This window comes from Homalodisca vitripennis, chromosome 2 (assembly GCF_021130785.1).
Source record: "Homalodisca vitripennis isolate AUS2020 chromosome 2, UT_GWSS_2.1, whole genome shotgun sequence".
Classification (NCBI taxonomy): Eukaryota; Metazoa; Arthropoda; class Insecta; order Hemiptera; family Cicadellidae; genus Homalodisca; species Homalodisca vitripennis.
Window position 1 is genome coordinate 199,390,396 of NC_060208.1, and position 22,730 is coordinate 199,413,125.

Below are 22,730 nucleotides of genomic sequence, written 5' to 3' on the forward strand. Positions count from 1 at the left end.
TATAACTTTAGAGAACTAATATTTGAAAGCATATTACTTGCTAAAACACTAAATTCAAAATTAGAAACATCACTAATTTGTTGATTTAAATGGTTTATAAAGAGAAAACAAATTTATAACTACAAATACAATTTCTTTATTACAATATACAACATAAGGAATGAACGGATACAAAGATACACAAAACACTGAGCTAATAAAAAATATTTATTTAACCATATGTTTCAAGAGGCAGCCACTTGGAACTCTCAAGAGCATCCCAGAGGTTGTAGTCCCTCTCCATCACCTCTCGATTCCAGGCCTCCACATCTGTTGTTGTGTTATGGTCTGTAAAATAAGGAGGATATTATGGAAATGGTATAAATTGTTCTCATATATTATAATATAGTACATGAAAGTTGATGAATATTGTATTAATTGTGTATATGAATGTAAGATAAGAAAATGGTTAAAATATGAATGAGTGTCCCTATGAACTCACCTGTATCAGCAATTTTATTACTGAAACTTTTAGTTTAATATGTACTGAATGAAGATGGCTATTTATTCCTATGGCTTTAAACCTTCACAAGCCATTAATAAATTCATTAACTTTCCTAAAACACCAAGACAAACTAAAAAAAATTTTCCCTTAAATTTAAAGCTAATTTTTATTATAATTAAATTATAAAAGATAAAAGCACAAAAATGAAAAAAAAACAGGGCATTTTACTTAAAATTAGCGTATTTATTGATAAAAAAAGAACTATTTACAAAATTGTTTTCTAAGACAATTCTACTATAAAACACACTATAAAACAAGATAACTAATCACAACACTATCACAAAATAAAGAATAATAACAAGATACGTTGTAGCAGACGCGCACTTGTGAAAACTGAGAAAGCAGTCATACACACCACGGATATGTTTGGTTATGGCTCTGTAGGAGACACAGAACTGATGAGCAGGTGGTCGGAGTTAGACAAAGGGCGCTCCCGTCCCCCTGCCTAAGAGTGAAGGTCGTTTATAAATACTTCTTTGGCAACCACAACAAGAATGGAGCATGCACCGGGCATTTCGTAAACTTTTGTGAACTAAAAAGACTCTCCAAGAGACAATGTATAACATCGGATATACCTGTATTTGGTGTTTTGGTCAAAGTTTGCCATTCTAATACGAGGGTCTTCCAGAAAGTAAAGGACGATTGCGCATCACGGGCGGCGCAGTTCCCCCACCACCGCGGTAGATAGCTTGTTCGTTAGCCACACCTTCTGCCTCAGTGTGAGCTGAGTAGCGGTACCGTGAGGTCACGTTTGCGTCTCCTGTGAAAGTTTAAAATGGCGGCGTTAATTGAAAATCCCGCCAAGTGTGAACTGCGTAGTGTGATACGGTTTCTGAATGCACAGAATGTTCGATCAATTGAAATTTATAGGCAAATTAAGGCAGTTTACGGTGACAATGCGATGCGATGAACGAGTCATCAGTGAGAAAATGGTGCATTCAATTTAAGGAAGGTCGAACTAATGTGCACGACGAGGAACGAAGTGGAAGGCCATCAGTCGTTACTGACGAGTTGGCAGCGAAAGTTGATGGAAAAATTCAACAAAACCGTCGTTTCACTTTGAGTGGTCTAGTGGAATTTTTTCCACAAATTTCAAGGTCGCTTTTGCACGAAATAGTGACTGAACGTCTTGGTTATCAGAAAATGTGTGCTCGTTGGGTGCCTAAGATTCTTACTGATGTCCACAAGACTAAACGGATGGGAGCAGCTCTTGAGTTTTTGACTCAGTATGACGAAGAAGGTGATGCGTTTCTTGACCGCATCGTAACGGGTGACGAAACTTGGGTTTCCTATCGAACCCCGGAAACAAAGCTCCAGTCAATGGAATGGCATCACTCGAATTCACCAACAAAAAACAGGAAAGAAAAACCAAATTTGAACACCAGGAAATTGATGGCAACAGTTTTTTGGGACCGAAAAGGCCTAATCCATGTGGAGTTCATGCCGAGAGGCGAAACAATCAACTCAGAGGCCTACATCGAGACCTTGCATCGGCTTCGCCGCGCTATTCAGAACAAACGACGCGGAATGCTGTCGTCGAAAGTGGTGCTGATCCACGACAATGCTCGGCCTCATTGCAGTGCACGAACCAAAGCAGAACTCAATTCTTTCAAATGGCAAATCTTCGGACACCCTCCGTATAGTCCAGATCTGGCTCCGAGTGACTATTACTTGTTTCCAAAGTTGAAAGTGTTTTTAGGCGGAAAAAACTTTTTGGGTGACGAAGACCTCAAAGAAGGAGTAAAAACGTGGCTTCATTCCTTGGCGGCAGAATAGTATAACGTCGGAATAGAAAAACTGGTGCCACGCTACAACAAGTGCCTTGACAGTTCCGGCGATTTTGTAGAAAAATAGAGTAAGTTTATAAGTATTTATAAATAAATTTTCATGCTCTTATCTTTTGTTTTTATTGACTTATAACAAAACGTTCTTTACTTTCTGGAAGACCCTCGTATATCCGTCTATGACTTCGGAAGGGTTAGTTGTATAAACAATTTTTTGTTACAGTGTGGGTGATAGTTATGATACTAAGCAGTATAAGACTGTCATATATTAAAAATTATGAGTCTATATACTATAATTTTAAGTTTTTATCAGTAACGTGGTTTATGATTGACTTATGACTGAGTGAACTTATGACGGGATAGAACAAAGACTACTTTAGGAGTTACCTACATTTAAAAAATGCTACTTACCAATGAGTTCTAATTCGTCCTCCTCTATGGTGATGGTTTCTATGGGCACCTGCTGTACGCTACTGTGGAACGAGTGGTGGCCAGCATTAGCCGAGGGATTCTCGTAGTACGACTGCCAGGCCGAGTAGCTCTGCCAGTAGTTGTCTGGGTCATAATACTGGCTGTAGTCCTGACTGGAGTTGTAGCCGCCTGCCATCACTGACGTGCTGTAACATGTCACACTGTATACTAGAGCAACTTCAGTGCCTCTACTGACAGTAAAGATTGTCATTACTTACGTATTTGATATACGGTGAGCTTTGGGTACGGCACTGCTGATCTTCAGGGGTTTGGTTCCCAGTCCTTTGTAACCGTTCATGGTGGACAAGCAGTGTTTCTGCTCATCTTCGTTGGCAAATCGGATGAAACCGTAGCCCTTGCTGTACCCTACACTGTCCATGACCACTGAAACAATCATTGACATATTTAATTTATATTGTTCTAAGCAAAACTAATGATACAAAAAGACACAGTGATGTAATTTATGACAATAACATTATTTTTAATTAATTATAAACAAATTTTTTTATGAAATGTTCTCATCCTTCAATGAGCTTTTTACCACAAATTTCAAATTTTTACTATGCTTTAGACTATTTTTAAAGACCATATCCAAGTGGAATATTTTATAACCATTACAGGCACATACTTATGCATGTCACTAAAACCTCAATATAAGTGGCACACCTGACTTACAATCAGCGCAGGTTCCATGTTCACAAAACATAATACAGACATGTACTTTTTGCACTCATTCATTAAAGTACATGAAAAACATAAAACCAATATTTAAGACTTTTATTGTTTTGTGAGGCCTTTCGATAGCGAGGCTATCTTCTTCAGACACATCACAAAAGAAAGTGTCACTTTTGTGATGTGTCTGAAGAAGATAGCCTCGCTATCGAAAGGCCTCACAAAACAATAAAAGTCTTAAATATTGGTTTTATGTTTTTCATGTAATTTAACAGTGACCAATATAAGCTCCATCTACGGCACTCATTCATTGTGCCTTGTTTGAGAGGATCGTCTCAACAAAGCCACTTACGCCATTAAATGGTCCTCTACGCAACATTTTATATAGTTTCACCCGCCATTATCCCACTATTTGAGATCATAGAGAGAATTAAAACAAATATTGATATTTACAATCAAATTTTCACTTCCACAAACTGCCCAAAATAAAATTTGAAGAATTTCAATATTTCCCGTCCTAGTCTGATATTTTTCACTTATTTTACTTTCTATATATGTTTGGGGTTTACAAAACCATTTCATAGAGTTTTTCTCAGGTGGCATATGTGATGAAAAATATGTAATTACTTTTATAACACACTGTAATTATTGGTTATTTGCATTACACTGCCTCAAACTTAAAATTTTATATATATATATATATATATATATATATATATATATATATATCATGAAAAAGATTTAAGCTTAAGCCTTATTGTTTATTTTTCAAGGGCCAACAATTTTTGCTCTGAGTAATCCTTTTTATTTGACACTGCATTTATTAAAATTGGTTGATACTTTTCTTTTGTACGAATAGACACTCATGTAAAGATTTATACTTTGAGCTCAATCTACTCCTATGTTATTCTGTAAGAGACCAAATATGAGATAGGCTTTCACTTATATGCTCAGGCAAGAAAGTATAAAAATAACACGATAAGAATATAATTACATTATCAGGTATATATGCAATAAACATCTGCAATAAAGATATCTTTACAATGGATAACAGTAACATTTTATCATATGACGGAATATTAGTTCTTAAAAACTACATTCAATTAGTTCAACTGTGTGAAAAATACTAACAGAACCTAAGTCTAAGTACTTTGATTTTTTGAGTAAACAATGGAGATACAATTATTAAAAAAAAGAAGAATTGTTAATACAAAAATTTAAATATGCTGTTTCATTTATATAAAAACTATGTATGAAATTGCTGCACTTGGATAAAAAACCATTATCTCTCAATAGAAAACAATATTATCACTTTATACATTTTAAACTGTTCCCTTTTTTGTGTGGAGATAACTACATTTTTGTGATTCTACTACTAAGAGAAATTCACATTACCTTTGGCTGTTCTGATGGACTCGTAGCGAGACGCAAATGTTTTGTACAACTGATAATCGTCTACTTCGGGTGACAAGTCTCCGACCCATAGTGAGTAACCCAGAGATGTTGACATTCGCCCACTGGATGTTGCGTTGTTCAGGCGAAACCGAGACGGCTGGGGAAATAATACATCACAATGACAAATATACAATATTTTCGTATGAAGTGGCCTATTCAATTTTAAAGTCTGACAGTGAAATACTGACTTTTGGTCTTATTTTCTTTAATGATATTACAGAAACAACAAACACCTAAAAGATAAAAAGAATTCAAACTTAAAATTATTCACAAAGCAGATAAAATTAATGTTTTCAATAGAACATTGTAATATTTGGATTAGTTGTTATGTAAACATTGGACGGATTTTGCTTTTATTTTCTAAGAACTCTGATTTACAATCACACAAAATTGTTTCTGCCACATGATTAAATTTGTAAATAGGTTTAATGGAAACATGTGTTAATATTTTTGAAAATTAATCATTAGTTGTGTTACAAATTGAATACTGATTGATTGTATAATTCAGTACAAATGATTAGCTTGTCACATGATATTGTATATTTGACTATGTTATTGCATGAAAGTATAATATAGTAAAAACTATAAATGACTGTGATTTATAAAATAAATATATTTGATATGTCAATTATTAGGCTAAAATTAATTGCAATACAAATCCACTGCATTAAAAAGTTTTTATAGTAATAATTAAATTGAATGTAAAACAAGAGATGAGGAGGTTATTACTTAATTTACTCCTTTTCAGAGATTGATTTTTGAGATTTTGTATATAATATATTGTAATTCAGAATGGATGGATCTGGCATTCTAGAGTTAAAAAGGTAACTAATGGATTTGGTTTGGTTTTTAACAGCAAAAATGTATTATCCTTGTGATAATTTGACTAGATGCAAGTATTCAACTTACCGGATTCGTATTTGGGATAAACTTTCCGTTCAGTTTGTGCATCGCCTTAATAGCTTCATCATCATTCTCGAAGTGGACGAAACAGTAACCACACAGCTCTCCTGTGATCTTGTTCCTCATAACTTTCACGTTCAGAGGGTTTTCACCCATCCTCTGAAACGCTGTCATTATGAACCCCTCTGTCATGTACGGCTCCACCTGTGTTTTGTTAAAATATTAATCCTCAATTAATATACCATGATTATTATTCCTTTTCCCGACACAAATATATACCAATTCATAATACAGTAATTACTAAGATTTTGTACTTATAATACACACGATAAACATAAATAATATTTGCAATGAATGGGAATTTTGACTATGAGAGAAAAAGGATAGAAAGTCACCAGTTTCTTTTTTAACTGTTTGGGTTCTAGACCTCCATTTTATGGTGTGGTTAAGAATGTTGTTGATTGGGATTTGTTTAATTTTAAAAATCTTTTTAGGTTTCCTAGTTAATTCTCATTTTAATATTGGTTCTCAAAGTGGTCTAACCTCAACTAAAGGTTGACGGTTGGTATGCTAACATTATATATGAAGCCTCAATAAGCATGCATTTGAAGCAATTCTCCTCATGGTATATATATACGAGGTGTGATCAAAAAGTTCCAGGACTGAATTTTCATACATTTATTCATACAACATACAGGTTATTCGAATTTGTCTCCTTCAAAGTACTCCCCTTGGGAAGCTAAACACTTTTCCCACCGGTGTTTCCACTGATCAAAGGCCCCAGAAAACTCTTCTTTTGTAATGGTGTTTAGCAGCTCCGTCGTTTTTCCTTTAATTTCGTCAACTGTTTGAAATCTTCGTCCTTTCAGGGGTCTCTTGAGCTTCGGGAATAGAAAAAAGTCTGCTAGAGCCAGGTCAGGTGAGTAGGGGGGCTGAGGAATGACAGTCATTGCGTTTTTTACACAAAAGTCACGGATAACTAATGCAGAGTGAACAGGAGCATTGTCATGGTGAAGGACCCAATCACCACTTTGCCACAGCTCAGGTCTCTTTCTTCTCAAAGCATTACGCAATCTTCTGAGGGTTTCAAGATAAACAAACGATTAATTGTTTGGCCTTGTGGAAGGAATTCATAGTAGACGACACCTTTACAGTCAAAGAAAACCGTAAGCATGACCTTCACATTTGATTTGACTTGACGTGCTTTCTTGGGTCTTGGAAAGCCTTTTGATGTCCATGGTGATGATTGGGCTTTTGTTTCCACATCGTAACCAAAAACCCATGTCTCATCTCCCGTAATGACATGATCCAAGAAGCTTTCGTCGTCATTTGCCTTTTGAAGAAGTTCCTCAGAAACATGAATTCGGTGTTGTTTTTGGTCTTCAGTCAACAGTTTTGGCACAAACTTTGCTGCAACACGACGCATTTGAAGTTTTCAATTAAATGTCCTGACATTACCCAAATGAAATATTACACTCTTCTGCCGTTTCACGGATTGTTAGTCGACGGTCTGATCGTACGAGAGCGTTCACTTTAGCAACATTGTCATCATTGATTGACGTTGAAGGGCGTCCGGAACGAGCATCGCCGTCTGTGGATGTTCGGCCATCTTTAAACCTCCTGAACCACTGATGGCAGCATGATCGGCTTAGACATTCTTCACCAAAAGCCTCTTGTAACATCAAAAAGGTTTCAGAAAACGTTTTGTTCAGTTTCACACAAAACTTCACACAAACACGTTGCTCTTCTTTCACATTCATTTTCATTAAACAAAAATATAGCCAAACTCTATAGAACTAATCTTAAACAAACTGTGCTAATGTTACTTTCAGTGATGTTATGATTGATCTGCAAACACAGCTGTGTTACTGTTGAGTCACGGAATACAATGCTGCCAACCGCATCGCTGTGAGACATTGCATTCCCATAGTATATAAAAAGTCCTGGAACTTTTTGATCACACCTCGTATATATATATATATATATATAATATTATGTTTGCTTTACCCCATTTCATGTGATTATTTTCAGACACAATGTTGATCAATATTAGACTTTTCCATTAAACATTTTTCGTATTTCTTTGTTCTTAAATTCTAGGATTTAAAGCCTCGTCTGGAATATAATATATGCGAAACATAGGGATGGATGGTCTAGGACCAAAACATAGGGCCGGAGGTACGCCCCCCTTCTGACCATCGCCTTTCTGTCTCATTGTTTCAGATGAAATGCTGTGATACAACAGGAAATATATCTACATTAATTTTCTTGCTAATCATCCCCACTGTTGCTTATGTGGTTGTCGTGTGTTTGTGTTTGTGACTTATGTGTGGTCTAGATTAATTTTCTCCTGTCTGGACTTCAAGCTGTTGTCAGGTATAAGTAAACAAATTTTATTGGTAGTCCATTGACACATGTAAGTTTTTAAGTACTCTTTTACCTAAGTATTTAACTGTTGGAATACCATCATGGAAGGGGCTCCCGTAATGTTATCATGTGGCCACTCGTGTCAGGAGCCAATCCGTGATAACATTGTTAAAAAAAAGGTTTCTTATAAGAAATCCTTTGAATGATAACATGTGTTTAATGCTTTTAACAACAATTTTGAATTGAAAAGGTGTATGTTTCCATGTCTTTATACAGTAAATAAAGATACAGCATTTCTCAGTTGTTTTCTTGATTGAATATTCATTGAGCTCGGCTACTTCATTTTTTGTGTTATTGGCAGGCACTTCAAACTTTTCAGAAAAAGGCGAAAACTACTGAAAAATGGATTGGAGGCTTTTGGCCATAAATACGTTTAATGAGTCTATAACTCCTTGGTAAAAGACATGTTACAATACAGCCTTGAAATTTTTAATGTTTTTTTCTTTTTGGTGGCAAAGTTGTTAAGTTTCTACTGAATATTATTAGGCAGCTCAGGAAGCTCATGATTATTTGGGCTTTTGATGTTAGTTAAATATTACCATATCTGTAATTACAATACTTTTTGCTGAAACTGCTAATTTAATAACTCAAGAATTATTTAACCCTAGAAGTGTGTCCATGTTACCAAAGATAAAAACGTCAGTCCATTTTTGACGTGTTGCAAGGGTGTTTTCAAAAATTCGTAAAAAATACTTAATATCAAGAAAACATATATTGTTATATATAGTTTTTCTTCTCAGAAGTTTTACTATTTGAAATAGGAATAAATCTTTTGATATTCTTTGGTTTAGTATATATTTTCATGAAAATAATGAGAAATTGCAAAAAGTTTTATATGAACATTTCAAGTTTGGACCTCTGTAAGGTATTGAAAATATTACAGTAAGGTCAAAATGTTAAATGTATAAAATGTAGATAATTCTATGCCAAATTAGAAAATATATTAAAAATTTCTATTAAACAAAAATTTTAATTTTGCCATTTGTTTTTTTACAAAAGCGAAAATTTACAAAAATGTACAAGGGTTTGGACTTTTCATTTTTTTTTACCACCAAATGTGACTATATATTTATATGAAAAACAGTTTTCAATTGTAAATTATACATGCTATTTGAAAACACTAAAAGTAAACAACAAAAAAAATAAACTATTATTTTATTATAAGCTTACAAAAAAAAATCTTTTGAAAAATGAAAATATTTTGTAAAAAAATTCAGAAACAAGCTAAAAATGTTCACTTATACTTTATGTTTATGTAATTTTTGAATATACCCTTAGTACGTATGTTTGTTTAGCTAAAATAAAACATAAGATATGTTCAAATACTTTGAGAAGGAACTGAGTTATGACATTTTTTGTTAACAGTCGCACGTTGAAGAATTTACTCATAAAAAATAATCTGGTTTGCAATGTAAAAAAATATGAAATCATTTTTTTAAAATTTTTTTTACTTGTGTTATAATTATGTTAGCACATAATGTTTGAAAGAAATACACTCAATAATTTTTGAAATTGAGTAAAAATAATTGTTGTGCGTCAAATATTGTAAAACCTTGCATTGTACAATTTTTGACAATATATAAACAATAGATATTATAGTTCAAACATAACATTGTTTTATAATGTTTTTGTCATTCCATATGCCATTTATGCAGTTGAGTATTTCAACCTGAAAAAAATAGAGACCTAAATTATGAAAATCAGTAAAAAAAATAAGCTCGTGGTGAAATAAAAAATGGTCAACAATGGCCGACAGGGATGGGTTGGGTTGGTCTTGATGCGACGCCGTGATTCATCTCTTTCGTTTCGCACTGCCGGAAACCTACTGAACTAAAATTTACCGTTGAAAGATTTCTACCGGTAGATCATTTCTTTCACTTTACACTGTTGTTTTTTATTTTCTTTATTGACAATAAATAACTGTGTGTGAATGTTATTATACTAACCAGCATAAAATATGCTGGTTTACAACTTTAGAGTTGTCCCTTTTTAGAATATTCATAGTAAATCAACTATTCGTTCTAATGACTTTCTGTTTGCACTGGAAGAAAGAATATTTCATTCCGCGTCTATTGATATATGGCAGCACTGTTTGCAGGCAATACGTAACTTGCTGTGATTGGTTTAAAATGACGTATTTCTTTTGACCCGGCCACCCGCGAAATTCAACTCAAATGATGACTTCTTCAGAGAACATTTCACCACGACCGTAATTATTGAAGTTAGAAAATAAAAGTTTATATGAAAATTGTAAAGTAAAGAATGTCTTATTTTACCAGGCGAAGTTAGGGCTAAGAAGCCCTCTCTAACACTTAACCTGGGGACCAACGGCTTAAAGGTGACTTCCGAACCACCACCAATGGCCGGGCAGGCGGGCCGCTTGTAAGGACAGGATCGCTCAGCGGTCACCTGTCCAAACAGCGGCCACGCTCGGCGTTGCTTGATCCGGTTATCTTGCGATAAAACCGCCGTACCCACTACACTGCGCCATTAGCAATCTCACAATTTCAATGATACCAAAAACATGGTGATTGTTTGAAGATAAATAATTATTTTTAATGAAAAACTGAACCGACATACAATATGCTGGTTCCGCACAACACACATAAATTACAACCGACATAAAATATGCTGGTTCCACACTTCTAGGGTTAAGTTCATTTGTTTTCTTTTTGAGTGGAGAATGGTGATTAGAAATATGTATTAGTATTAGTTTTATAGTAATAATAGAAATAAACCAGTACAAGTGAAAAAAAAAACTCGTTTACTATATCAGATTTTATAACTGATACACCCATTTTACATTGATTAGACAACATTGTACTACTTAGACATTAATCAACCTCATTGCAATAAATTTAGTTTCCATGGTGATAGCAATTTTTGGACCTATTTTTTATCCAAGCCCAAATTTCAGTGGAATCATGACTTGAAGATGAGCCTTTATAATGGCCGCAGTTCATACAGAAGTGGGGCGCACCGATAATAACTCAGCAGAGGAGTCAGAGACAGCGAGTAACGACCAGCAGAAACAGTCTGTTCTAGAGAGTCATGGTTACTCGCTTGGTAAAATCATCGGAACTGGTTCATATGCCACCGTAAAACTGGCAAGATCTGAGAGACACCAGGAATATGTCGCCGTCAAGATAGTTTCAAAATTCCAAGCACCCACCGACTATTTAACTAGATTTCTGCCGAGAGAAATTGAAGTTGTGAAAGGTCTAAGACACCAAAATCTAATCAGATTCCTGCAAGCGGTAGAGACTACACACAGAGTATACATAATCATGGAGTACGCAGAAAATGGAAGCTTGTTGGATATTATACGTAAAGATACTTACATCGAAGAAGAGCCCAGAGCTAAAAACTGGTTTTCACAATTACGGGATGCTCTCGAGTACTGCCACGAACACGGAGTCGTTCACAGGGACGTTAAGTGTGAGAACCTTCTAATGAATAATAAATACGATTTAAAACTGTCAGATTTTGGTTTTGCTCGTGGTCACATGAAGCCGCGTAGTGACGGGATTCCAATACTCAGTGAAACCTTTTGTGGAAGTTACGCCTACGCTTCGCCTGAAATATTGAAAGGCGTCCCGTACGATCCCACGCTCTCCGATGTTTGGTCCATGGGTGTGGTACTCTTCGCCATGGTGTTTGGGAAATTGCCGTTCGACGACACAAACTACAACAAGTTGGTCAGGCAAGTTCAGTCTAAGCTCAAATTTCCATCGGATCCTGCAGTTTCTGAGCAGTGTAAGTCTTTGATAGGGAAGCTCATTGCTCCTTTAAGAATCCGTGCAAAGGTCGCACAGATCGCCAAAGATCCATGGGTATCTTCTAAGCCTCAGGTTACCCGTACGACTGACTCTGCGCCTACAAACACCGCAGCTACCAGCTCTACCTGAGCATTAAAGGTATTAAAACTGGAAGCTACAACACTTGTTGAATTTTGTTATTGGAAATACATATTTTTTACAGAACTCTCTGAAGTTATTAAAATGGATTTAACCATCCATCTTTATGGGAGAAACTTTGGTAGTTACTATTGGATAAAAAAGTTTTAGTTCCTAAGTTTTTTTGAAATTACACAATTTCCACTTGTCTTCTGAATGATTACAGTAGATTTTAGCAGGGCTCGTTACAATTATTCACTTAAAAGTAGCATACAATCACATTTTAAGAAGTGACTTTAATTTAAATTAAGTGAATTTAATCCTTTAGTTTGTCACTTAAAGTTACCTATTTAGCTATGAGTTGTTATTCCATAATTTAGAAAATGGCAATAAATCATGAAATCAACATTTTATACATGTCTGTGATATTACTAAAAATCTTTTATGTGAAATAAATTAAGCATATTCCTTCTATATACATGAGTACAAATAGTTTTAATAATATGAATGTGAGAATTTGTAAGTTTTGTTATACTTTCACACAAAAACAAGGAGATGGATTTAGATAAAATTGGGTATGCACTTGTTTAGATATAAGAATGAAACACATATTTTTATTCTGAAACCCCCAAAAATGCTCTTAAAAGTAATTTAAATACAATTTATTTACTTTAAAGATAGGCAAATTTGTTGACAGCAGAACAGGTCACAGAACACGTGCCACAATGTTTTAGAATTGTATATTTGCTTGATAAAATACCATCTGTTGTAGCAGATAGTCGTGACAGTAATATTGATTCACTTTTACTACATAGATAGAAACAGTGACAAATTCAAACCATTCAGTTTATTCTGAATAATTGGCTGAGCATTTAGTGAAGTTTCTCCCTCTGGTTGCTGATGAAAAAATCTCATTTCGTTCTGTCTGTATGTATGATAAGAACAAGGTCATCTAGAGGGTTGAACTTTGTATAAAACTCCACCTTAAGACACCGTAATTGAAAATGATTTTTTACTATTTCATATTGACTGGGATTACTTATGAAAAATGGGATGGACAGAGATGTATCTCATGTATGGTAGTTAAAAAGTTAAGTACAAATATTTTATTGAATTTCAACTATGGGAAGACCTAGAGCCTTCAAATTTGGAACACATCTCTAAACTGGATACAGTACAATCCATACATAGTCAAATTTTTATAATAAATACTTGATAGATTAAATTTTGTTTTGCCTATTCCTATATCACCCTTAACCCTTTCCGAGCCAATGACGTTACTAGACGTCATGCCTAAACTAGCGCTAAAAGCCAACTATGTCCACTGACGCAAAATCAATTTAAAAAAAATATATTATTTAAAAGCATTTCTGGGTAACAAAATTAGTAAAAACTGTTAAACAAGGTTTATTTAAACAAGAGACAACCGTTTGTGTCTATTTTGAAGGTCATGGCTCTTGTTCGAGCGACAAAATGGCGGGCGGCCGGTTGTTCATAGTCTCCCGCCGAGCCAACGACGTCTACTACTCACGCGCACTCAGTCTGCCTGTAGCCTTCCGTAAGGTAGATGTTTATTCGCCCTTCCATTTTCAATCTGCGTATTTATCTTTTCAATTTTGATGTTAATCAATATTTTTAATCAATGTACAGTGTAGTTTATGTATTATTATCGTGATGTAGGGCTTTATTGTGCACAAGACGTGCGCGTCGAAGCCTGCCTTGCATCCTGACCTGTGTTTTTAAGATGTACCACACACAACAAACCTACGCCTAAGGATCACATATATGAAGCTCATTTTCAATAAGTATCATTTATAAATTTTCTCATGTTATAATATTGTAAAATGTAGTGTGTTCTTTATTTTATATTTGGAAAATTGAAATTTGTTGTAGTTTCATTGCTTTTATTTAATTTGTATATATAAATTTTTACTATATTCTTTATATTTTGTCTTAATAAAAATTACTATATGCTTGTTTTTTGTAAAATATTACAATAATTGTGTTCAACTATCGTTAATTTTATATATGAACACATAGAATGTCGAAATTAAATTTTTTCAGTGAAATTATGATTTTACCATTTTTTGGCTGTAAATTAACAATAAAGAGTAAAAAAAATTTGTCGTTTTTCTTACCTCTTATGTTACAAGAATTATAAAAAAAATTGGTTTTGGTATTTGGGAATTTTTTTATTTTTAAGGTGTATAGCTCTTAGGAGTAGTTTTGGTTATTTATTTGTGGCTCGCTAAGGGTTAAAAGAAAGAGATTACCTACTACCACCTGGAATTCAATTGATGTTTGTCACTGGATAATGCAGATTGTATTTATTTGCATGGTTTTGCAGACATAAGTAAACTCTAATTATTGTGTCTATTTGTTGTGTTGTACAGAAGATGTAGCATTAAAAAAGTTGTGGGATTACCAAAGTTTAAATCGAAGATCAGGGACAATAGATGATTTGTCATACCCAAAATTTTAAAATTACTCTAATGAGCATTTTTCATTGTAATCAATGGTGAAATATCAAGCCATTCATTGTTTGAAGTCTGTTCTTGACAATGGAAGGAATGTGAAGGAAACAGGATTTTTCCAGACATTTGCCATCATTCAGTGGTACAAACAATCATTTGTTGAATATAATTGAATAAAAATGATTTGTTGTGTCACTGATCGATGGCAATTGTCCAGAAAAATCATGTTTCCTTCATCAAGCCATTGCCAAATCCGGGGTTGCCGTGGCTGTAGTCCCTATTTTTAAGTTGCCACCGATTACTGAGCTGCAGTGAATACGTTAACAGCTTAGCTACCCACTACATTGATTTTGGAACATGCTGCACAGTGTAATTTAAAGTGTGGGTCAATGAGTTTAATTGTGGGATATTGGCAGTAGAGCCGTGCAGCAACTTCTCTAGCCTTCATAGTCCATCCTTTATAAACAAATGATACCAGAATTATAGTACCAAAGCGAAATAATGCAAGCTAATAACAGTTGTCAAACAAAACATTTGTTAACCCTAGAACTGGCATGCATTTTAGCCTTAACTGGCACAGCTTTTGAACCTTGTTCAGAGTTAAACAAAAATTAACTTGTAAAATCAGTTACTACGCAAAAAATAAATTGTATATCATTGTATTCAGAATAAAATAAAATATACAATATATTATAAAAGAAATAAAAATTGGGTTTACATTCATGGGTATATGATGCCCTGTTAAAACTTTTATTTTCTAAAAAAAAATTATTTTCTGCAGCCCATACAAGTCACTAAACACCTTTAATTTAAAAATCCAAAATATACATAATATCTGGGTTGTTAGTTGATAAGAAAACGTCTACTTATAACACAGAACGAAAACAATGTAAAACTAAACAGAAAAGAATGCAACTGACTCAAACAGCAACAGCTACTGTAAAAAATCAAAATATCAGAACCAAATTACGTTACATATATATTTCATATTATAATAGCGTTCACCAATATTTTAAAATCTAATATTAAAGTAATAATATAATGATTAATTAGACACTACCTAACATGTATTTATTAAATTTTAAAAACAAAGCAGTGTACAACTTATTTACTTTGTACTTTCTACTTTGAAAGATAAACGTCTCTGACAGCTTGTGACACAAATAACGCATGTTTATCACCACTGTATTTATCATTAGTCAAATACTACACAAATGATTTTACTTTGTATGAATTCAAGGTCTAAGGTAAAATTTGAAACAAGGTTCTGCTCATCCTCCTGAACAAAACTATAATACTATACATGGTTTTAAGGGGTCAAAATCACAAATGAGTAGGTTTTATAATAATTGAAATGGAATGGCAACATTATTTTTGGTTATATTTGTGTACTGAGCTTCTTTTTATCTATGGTCTTCAGTATTACCAGCACCCGATAGCTTATCTATGTGTTCAATTGTCAGAATAGCTTTGTACCGATTGTATTAAATAATAATTCTGGGGTAACTGGATTACCGGTGGAAGGAGTAGGCCCAGATGAATGGTAAGGACTGGACTATACAAAAGAGGCTGCTATCGGCGAGGCGCGCATCTCAGATGGCAGTGTTTGATAACGAAATTGAGAGGTGGGGTGAGGTAGACCTCCATCTCAGTTCATCGGAAGTGATTGTAACGAGTAGAGTTATTAGTGCTTAGAGTAAATCTTTTTGCTAATCGTCATCGAACCTGCAGGTAAGTGAACCTTTTAACTGGAGTCCAGTCAATATTCATTCTTAGTTATTTTGGAATAATTTTGGGGAAAGAAATATTGTAAAAATTAAATTTAATGGGAATTTAGGAACTTGTCCTTTTGATCTGTGCAATATAAAACTTGTTAGTGCAGTGAGCACACGTATATAAAATTTTTATGTAAAAATACTAAAAGAGTTTTGTGGTTGTTCAGATGCTTTCAGCAATTTTTTTATTTTAAATCTAACACTGAAGAATAATTTTTAAAGTAAAGTAAAGAAAATTAGTAACAAAATAAAAATTGAATTTAGAAGATAAATTAAAGTGAAGAATTGCCAGATCAGATTAGAGTGTGAATGTTTGAATTTTGAAAATGGAATAAAAGACAAGCTGTAAGAACTTTGTACATTTTTGGGAGTGAAGAATATTTTACAAGTTTGAATTTAAAAGTCATCAAGAAGTTTTTATTTTAATTTTAATTCCAGTTATTATTTTTAAGAACAAATTTTATTTTAGTTTGAACTTTATTTATTTCAGAAGATTTACTTTTATTTTAAAACCTTTACAAAAGTTTATTTTAAATTTCAAAGCTAACCCCTCATGTGCCAGTAAAACGGTACAGCTTAGTACAGCACCAGCAAACGTTCCATTTAGTAGTCTTCACTGCCTCACAAATAACGATGGCGTCCATTACATGACCGCAGCGCGTTAACTCAAGTACCGTAAATTAGATTTTAAATTTTAATAAATATATAAACATAAATAAATGTATTAATATGTTTTGAGTGTGAATTACGTGAGCAGTTAAAATATGAAATTAATTTATTCCTTTTTAATTGGTCATAGTTTTATCACAGTGAGAGTATAATTCTTCGGGTAATCAATTTTTTAAATCGAGAAAACATATTTTAATGAGGTCAGAAGTTACTAGTTGGTTTGTAAATAAACAGTACATACTTACTAAATTAGGAAGTTATGGTTACGTTAGTTTTGCTTAAATTTCTGTTTGTTTTTTACACTATTTATTAGTTTGCAAAAAGTCTGGTAAAAGTTGTTTGCATTATTTTCAAATTAACTTTTATCCACATGAGTTTTGTGTTATTACCTTTTGCAATCATCCTTTTGAACAAAGCAATATAAGGTTATAGGGGATGAAAACGACAAATAATGAATTTTAGAACATTAAAAGTTAGTAGAATTATGGTTAGGTGAGTTTACGTGAACATTTGTTTGCTCTGTCAAGTTGTGTTTCCTAGATAGCAGCAATGGTGGGAGACATTTCATAATTAGAGGGATGTTTTTCGTTTGTTGCCATCAGCGCAGAGCTGCACCATAGATGCTGCTGTAGCCCCCACTCATGGTCAGAGACACTTATGTCAGGCCGATAACAACTTCTCAGAAGGTCTAAATTAGCAAAATCGTCGTTTATTTGGGTAAAATTCCTCTAATTTCAGAATGGTTAATTTTCAAATCTAAAAATGGGGCTACAGCTGACGTCAGCAGTATCCCATACCAGGTTGGCTCAAGGTTACACTAAAACCACGTTACTTAATAAGTGGTCTACACTTGTTATTCGGTTGTTTTTATGGGTAGGGTACGATAAGCGGACCCCGTTTTTTATATCGAAGAATATAATCATTAATACCTAATAATATTCGCATCTCAAATCCTAGGCTATCAATCGATATAAAGCATCTATAGTCCTCAATAACAATCATAGGTTTTAAATTAAAATATGAATTTAATATTTACAGTGATCAAACAAATTATTATAACCAGAATTAGGAAAACTGAAGACGACCATATTTGCTCCTCTCACAGTTGTTTCTTTCCCACAAATTTCACATAATGGGTTTTTTCGGTACGTGTCCAACATGTTGAAGTCACAAAAACATGGCTTGTCATCTTTCAAAGCAGTTTTCTAAAACTGACTGCCATTTTTAATTAATAATCAAATGTTACTTATAAAATTAAAATATTACATTACGAGTATTATTTGAAAGTGTTTACAGCTAAAGTTACAGATTATTTAAGTTAATTGTTCAAAATAATTAATCAGTATCGATTTATTATATCGATGGTTATTACTAAGTAATATTGTTTGCCAATTTTGATATAAAAAACCGGGTCCGCTTATCGTACCCTGACCGTTTTTATCGAACAATTAAGATACTATCCAACTTTAATATGTAAAAATCGTACACAATAATAGTTATAATAAATTACCGTAACAACAAGAATCTCATACATTACAATTTTAAAAACATACATGTAACACTTAGGCACATTACAAAACTAACTTTGGCCTAGACTTAGAAATCAAAGAAACCTTACAATATTTATAACCTGCCTAGCTTGATATCAATGAGTAATAGCTTTTGTGAAATGGGGGGAAAGGATTCTCCCCATGGGTTACCAGGAGACAGACCAACATGTTTACGCCACTTAAAGAAAACTCGTCACTTGTGAGAAATATCTCATATATTTTCCTCATATTCATTGCCATTTTCAAACTCTTAAAATATTAGTTACTTCTGGTTATTTATTGTCTACATTCAAATTGCTATAACTAATAACTTGAAATCATATGCTAAGTTAAAATATCTAATTATTCCTTCATATAAAAACATTGAACCATTTGATAAAAATAACTGAATAACGATTGTAGGCCGCTTATTAAAGTCTACCCCACCATTAACCCCATTGATAGCCTACTAAATTAATTTTAAGGAACATAATTATTCTGTAAAATAAATACTGCTGGCTATTAATAATATATTATGACTAACTATGAGTACTAGGTCAATGATTTGATTGTCATGGGGCCTGCTTATTAGACTGCAACTGGCTTTCATAATTTTAACCAATGTTGGTTCCACTAAACATGCATTAAAATAATAACTACTTAAGGATAACTTAACGTAATTTAAAATGAACTTACGCCTCCCATCCATAACTGACAATGAATTATGCTTGATGACATAATGAACGATAGATATAAATAATCACTAGAATATTTTTCAGCGTCAAATAAATATACTATTCAGCAGTAAATGTGTGTGTTGTAAATATTGCTAAAATAATTAATAATTGGGTATCGGTAAATACACCGAGAACGTTAGGTTAGGAACGCACTTTACTTCAAACAAACAAACAAGTCAAAACACTCACTCTTTTTTTCTGTCTCGGTTTCTCGCTTTTCATTTTGGGCTTGGTATTCATACCAAGAAGCCCTATTTATTCTGTCGTGATTATTGATTTCAATATTTGCATTTTCACAAAGTCACTTTTATTTCATAGTAAATTATTAAACTATTTTCTGTCCATTTAAGTTTATAAATCTTATATCTATATTTCAAATTTTTAGTTTTGCGTCTGTATGAAATTTCAAGGCGTATTTTCAGAAATGGTAATCCGCGAGAGGTCACGCTCTTAGCACTCCCACGGCAAGTCGCGAATATAGGACAAATCTAACATTTTTGAAACTAAGTATAACTTGCTAAATTGTAATGATGTCATCAAAAAGGGTGTAATATTGTTATTTGAAGTAAATTTATTTCATTGATCACAAATATGATATCTTAATTTTAGAATATATAAATGCCCAAAAATATTCGGGGCGGAAGCAGTCAGCTGTGTCCAAATTAGAATGCTGTACAATGGCAGTGCCAGGAAATGCTACAGATTTTTCAACAGGGAGGGTTTTGCCAGTTGTTCATCCTATCGGCTTATGTATATTTCTACTGGTCCCTGCGTCTAAGGATGAATACAGGTACTCTGAGTGTGGAATGGTACCTCTGCTGAGAAGCCAAGCATCGTAGGGTCAACGACCTAAAGAATTTGCAAGGATGTTTTATATTTTTAGATTCTTCCCAAACAGTCTGTACGTGTTCCTCAAAGTCTGACTGTTCCGTGTTTGTTTCTTCATCTCGATGATCAGAATCATCGTCTGTGTCGGACTTATTCCCTTGCCTATAAAAGTAACATTCACTAGAATGTTCTTCAAATCGCCAACAAACGTTACGGTATCGTCGTTGACGTACATCGTGGAATAAAACTATTTAAAAAGACAATATTCACTCACAAACACAAATAAAAACTAAAATTAATCACCCAAACGAACTATTCATACAATTATGCAGTAGATCGCGCTGTTAGGCGCAAACTAAGTTGGCATTTTACGACCTGCTTGACTTCCCACACGTCACAAATAACCATGTTTACCACTAGTTTTATATAGAAATGATGCTAATTTAACCATACAAATCATAATTAGAAAATCAGGGTCATCAAGCGGGAAAATTAAAACAATTCTTCAGAACGAATGAAAATGTTAGATTTGATCTAATAGCGTGACCTCTCGTGGGGTAATGATCTATTTGAAGAAGGGTTGGTAAATGTTATGGAACTATAAAATTTTCTTTCCTAATTTTTTACAAATATTTTCACATTCCTGGTGTACCCCATACATTGATCGATCAATATTGATTTCTCAAAACAACCCCTACGTTTTCTACATTATCTAATAACTTCATCTCGTGTAAGCTTCATAATGTGCTCCCACGCCCATTTTACTTTTAATTACCAGCTTTTTCCTTGTGTTAGTAATCGAATTAATTTTGTAACGATAAGTCTCTACTTTGATCCTTAAAATAGCGTTTTTAAATACTTTCTTACCATTTTTTGTTCTCAAGTGGTGATGTCACGATGTGTATGATTTCGCTTACCTAAACTGACTGCTACTTCCAACCTTAATTTTTGATAAATCGTTAATAAACTTTACATACGACTACGTTAGAACAGAAAAATTATCGTCATTTGGTTTGACCATTTGCTACCATAAACACTATAGCCCGTATACAGGGTGTCAATTAAGTCTGGAACCTCTTTTTTAATTTTTGAACCACAATAGAAAGAAATACCAAAGTTCACTCGTGCTTACTGGTGATAGTAACGCGTACATCTGCCCAATAACCGACCAGATAATCCCTTTGGGTGACGGTACACAAGGAGTCAGACAAAATTCTTAAATAGCAGCAAAGGTCAAGTTTGGTATCAAATTAAAGGTCTTACTTAGCAGAGTACAATGCCGCAAATCGGACTTCAAAAGGTGGATTCATTCAGTAGTTATTGCTATTTGAATTTTAAACAATTGAACAATGTAAAGTATGAAGTATTACAAGTAAACTCCAATTTTTAAGTACCTGTGATCAAAGTAAGTGTTCAAAATGTTCCCCTCCCATCGTCTGGCAATGTCCTAGGCGGTTGTAAAAGCTATCCACTGCATTTTGAAGGTAGTCACGAGGAATATGTTTGAGCTTCTTGGACTATGAGATTTCTTAGGTGCGCCAAATCTCGAGGCTTAGTACGATAAACTTTATCTTTGAGGTATCCCCAAAGAAAAAAAATCCAGCGGAGATAAATCAGGGGAACGAGCAGGCCACTCTACTGCACCACGTCTTCCAATCCATCTGTGAAGGAATATTGTATCCAAGTATTCTTTAACAAGGAGAGCAAAGTGCGGTGGGGCGCCATCTTGTTGGAAATAAATTCTTTGAAATTGTCGACCAAGAGCAGCTTGTAGTGCAGGAATTATCTCATTTTGGAGCATTGCTAGATACGAGTCACCATTTCAATTACCATTGATAAATAATGGGCCCATAATTTGATTTCCTATAATACCTGCCCAAACGTTAAGTTTCTGTGGATGCTGTGTATGACTCAATCTGCCACTTTCACATTCTAACAGTAGTTGTGTTATTGGTAATAATTATTGATTCCTGGCTTCGATTACTACATTGTCAGATGATGGGAGGGGTACATTTTAAACACTTACTTTGATCACAGGTACTTAAAAATTGGCGTTTACTTGTAATACTTAATAATTTACATTGTTCAATTGTTTTAAAATTCAAATAGCTATAACTACTGAATGAATTCACCTTTTGAAGTCCGGTTTGCGGCATTGTACTCTGCTAAGTAAGACCTTTAATTTGATACCAAACTTGACCTATGCTGCTATTTAAGAATTTTGTCTGACTCCTTGTGGACCGTCCCCCAAAGGTATTATCCGGTCGGTAATCAGGGAGATGTGTTCGTTACTATCACCAGTAAGCACGTGTGAACTTTGGTATTTCTTTCTATTGTAGTTCAAAAATTAAAAAAGAGGTTCCAGACTTAATTGACAACCTGTATAATAATCATTATTTAGCTTTGTTACGTTGAAAGTGTTTTGTCTGTTAGAAAAAAATATCATCCATCTCCTTACAGTTCATTATTCTTAAATTTCCTAGAACTTAAGACATCAAGAATGATAATGATGTATAAATATTATCTTAAACAAAAACTAAAAAGCAAAGAATACTCTGTTATCTTG

At 33.7% G+C, this 22,730-nt stretch overlaps 2 protein-coding genes across 2 annotated transcripts; one reads left to right on the top strand and one right to left on the bottom strand.

Annotated features, from left to right (window-relative positions):
• Window positions 1-189: 189 nt before the first annotated feature.
• LOC124355248 (tRNA selenocysteine 1-associated protein 1) lies at window positions 190-19,505 on the bottom strand. Its single transcript, XM_046806292.1, has 6 exons — window positions 19,296-19,505; window positions 5,836-6,033; window positions 4,867-5,023; window positions 3,018-3,183; window positions 2,740-2,945; window positions 190-327 (listed from the first exon to the last, which is right to left on the bottom strand). The coding sequence occupies exons 1-6, from the start codon at window positions 19,335-19,337 to the stop codon at window positions 212-214; spliced, it is 885 nt and encodes a 294-aa protein (XP_046662248.1). The 5' UTR covers window positions 19,338-19,505; the 3' UTR covers window positions 190-211.
• On the top strand, window positions 11,127-12,239 carry LOC124355247 (testis-specific serine/threonine-protein kinase 3-like). The gene has a single exon (XM_046806291.1). The coding sequence runs from the start codon at window positions 11,205-11,207 to the stop codon at window positions 12,162-12,164; it is 960 nt and encodes a 319-aa protein (XP_046662247.1). The 5' UTR covers window positions 11,127-11,204; the 3' UTR covers window positions 12,165-12,239.
• Window positions 19,506-22,730: the final 3,225 nt, after the last annotated feature.

Bases quoted from the DNA above. Each gene is read 5' to 3' on its own strand.
- LOC124355247 (XM_046806291.1), top strand. From the start codon at position 11,205: ATGGCCGCAGTTCATACAGAAGTGGGGCGCACCGATAATAACTCAGCA.
- LOC124355248 (XM_046806292.1), bottom strand. From the start codon at position 19,337: ATGTCATCAAGCATAATTCATTGTCAGTTATGGATGGGAGGC. The intron at 5,024-5,835 runs GTAAGTTGAATA...TTATTTCCCCAG, and splicing joins TTATCCCAAATACGAATCCG to CCGTCTCGGTTTCGCCTGAA. The intron at 2,946-3,017 runs GTAAGTAATGAC...GACATGTTACAG, and splicing joins GCTCACCGTATATCAAATAC to CACGTCAGTGATGGCAGGCG.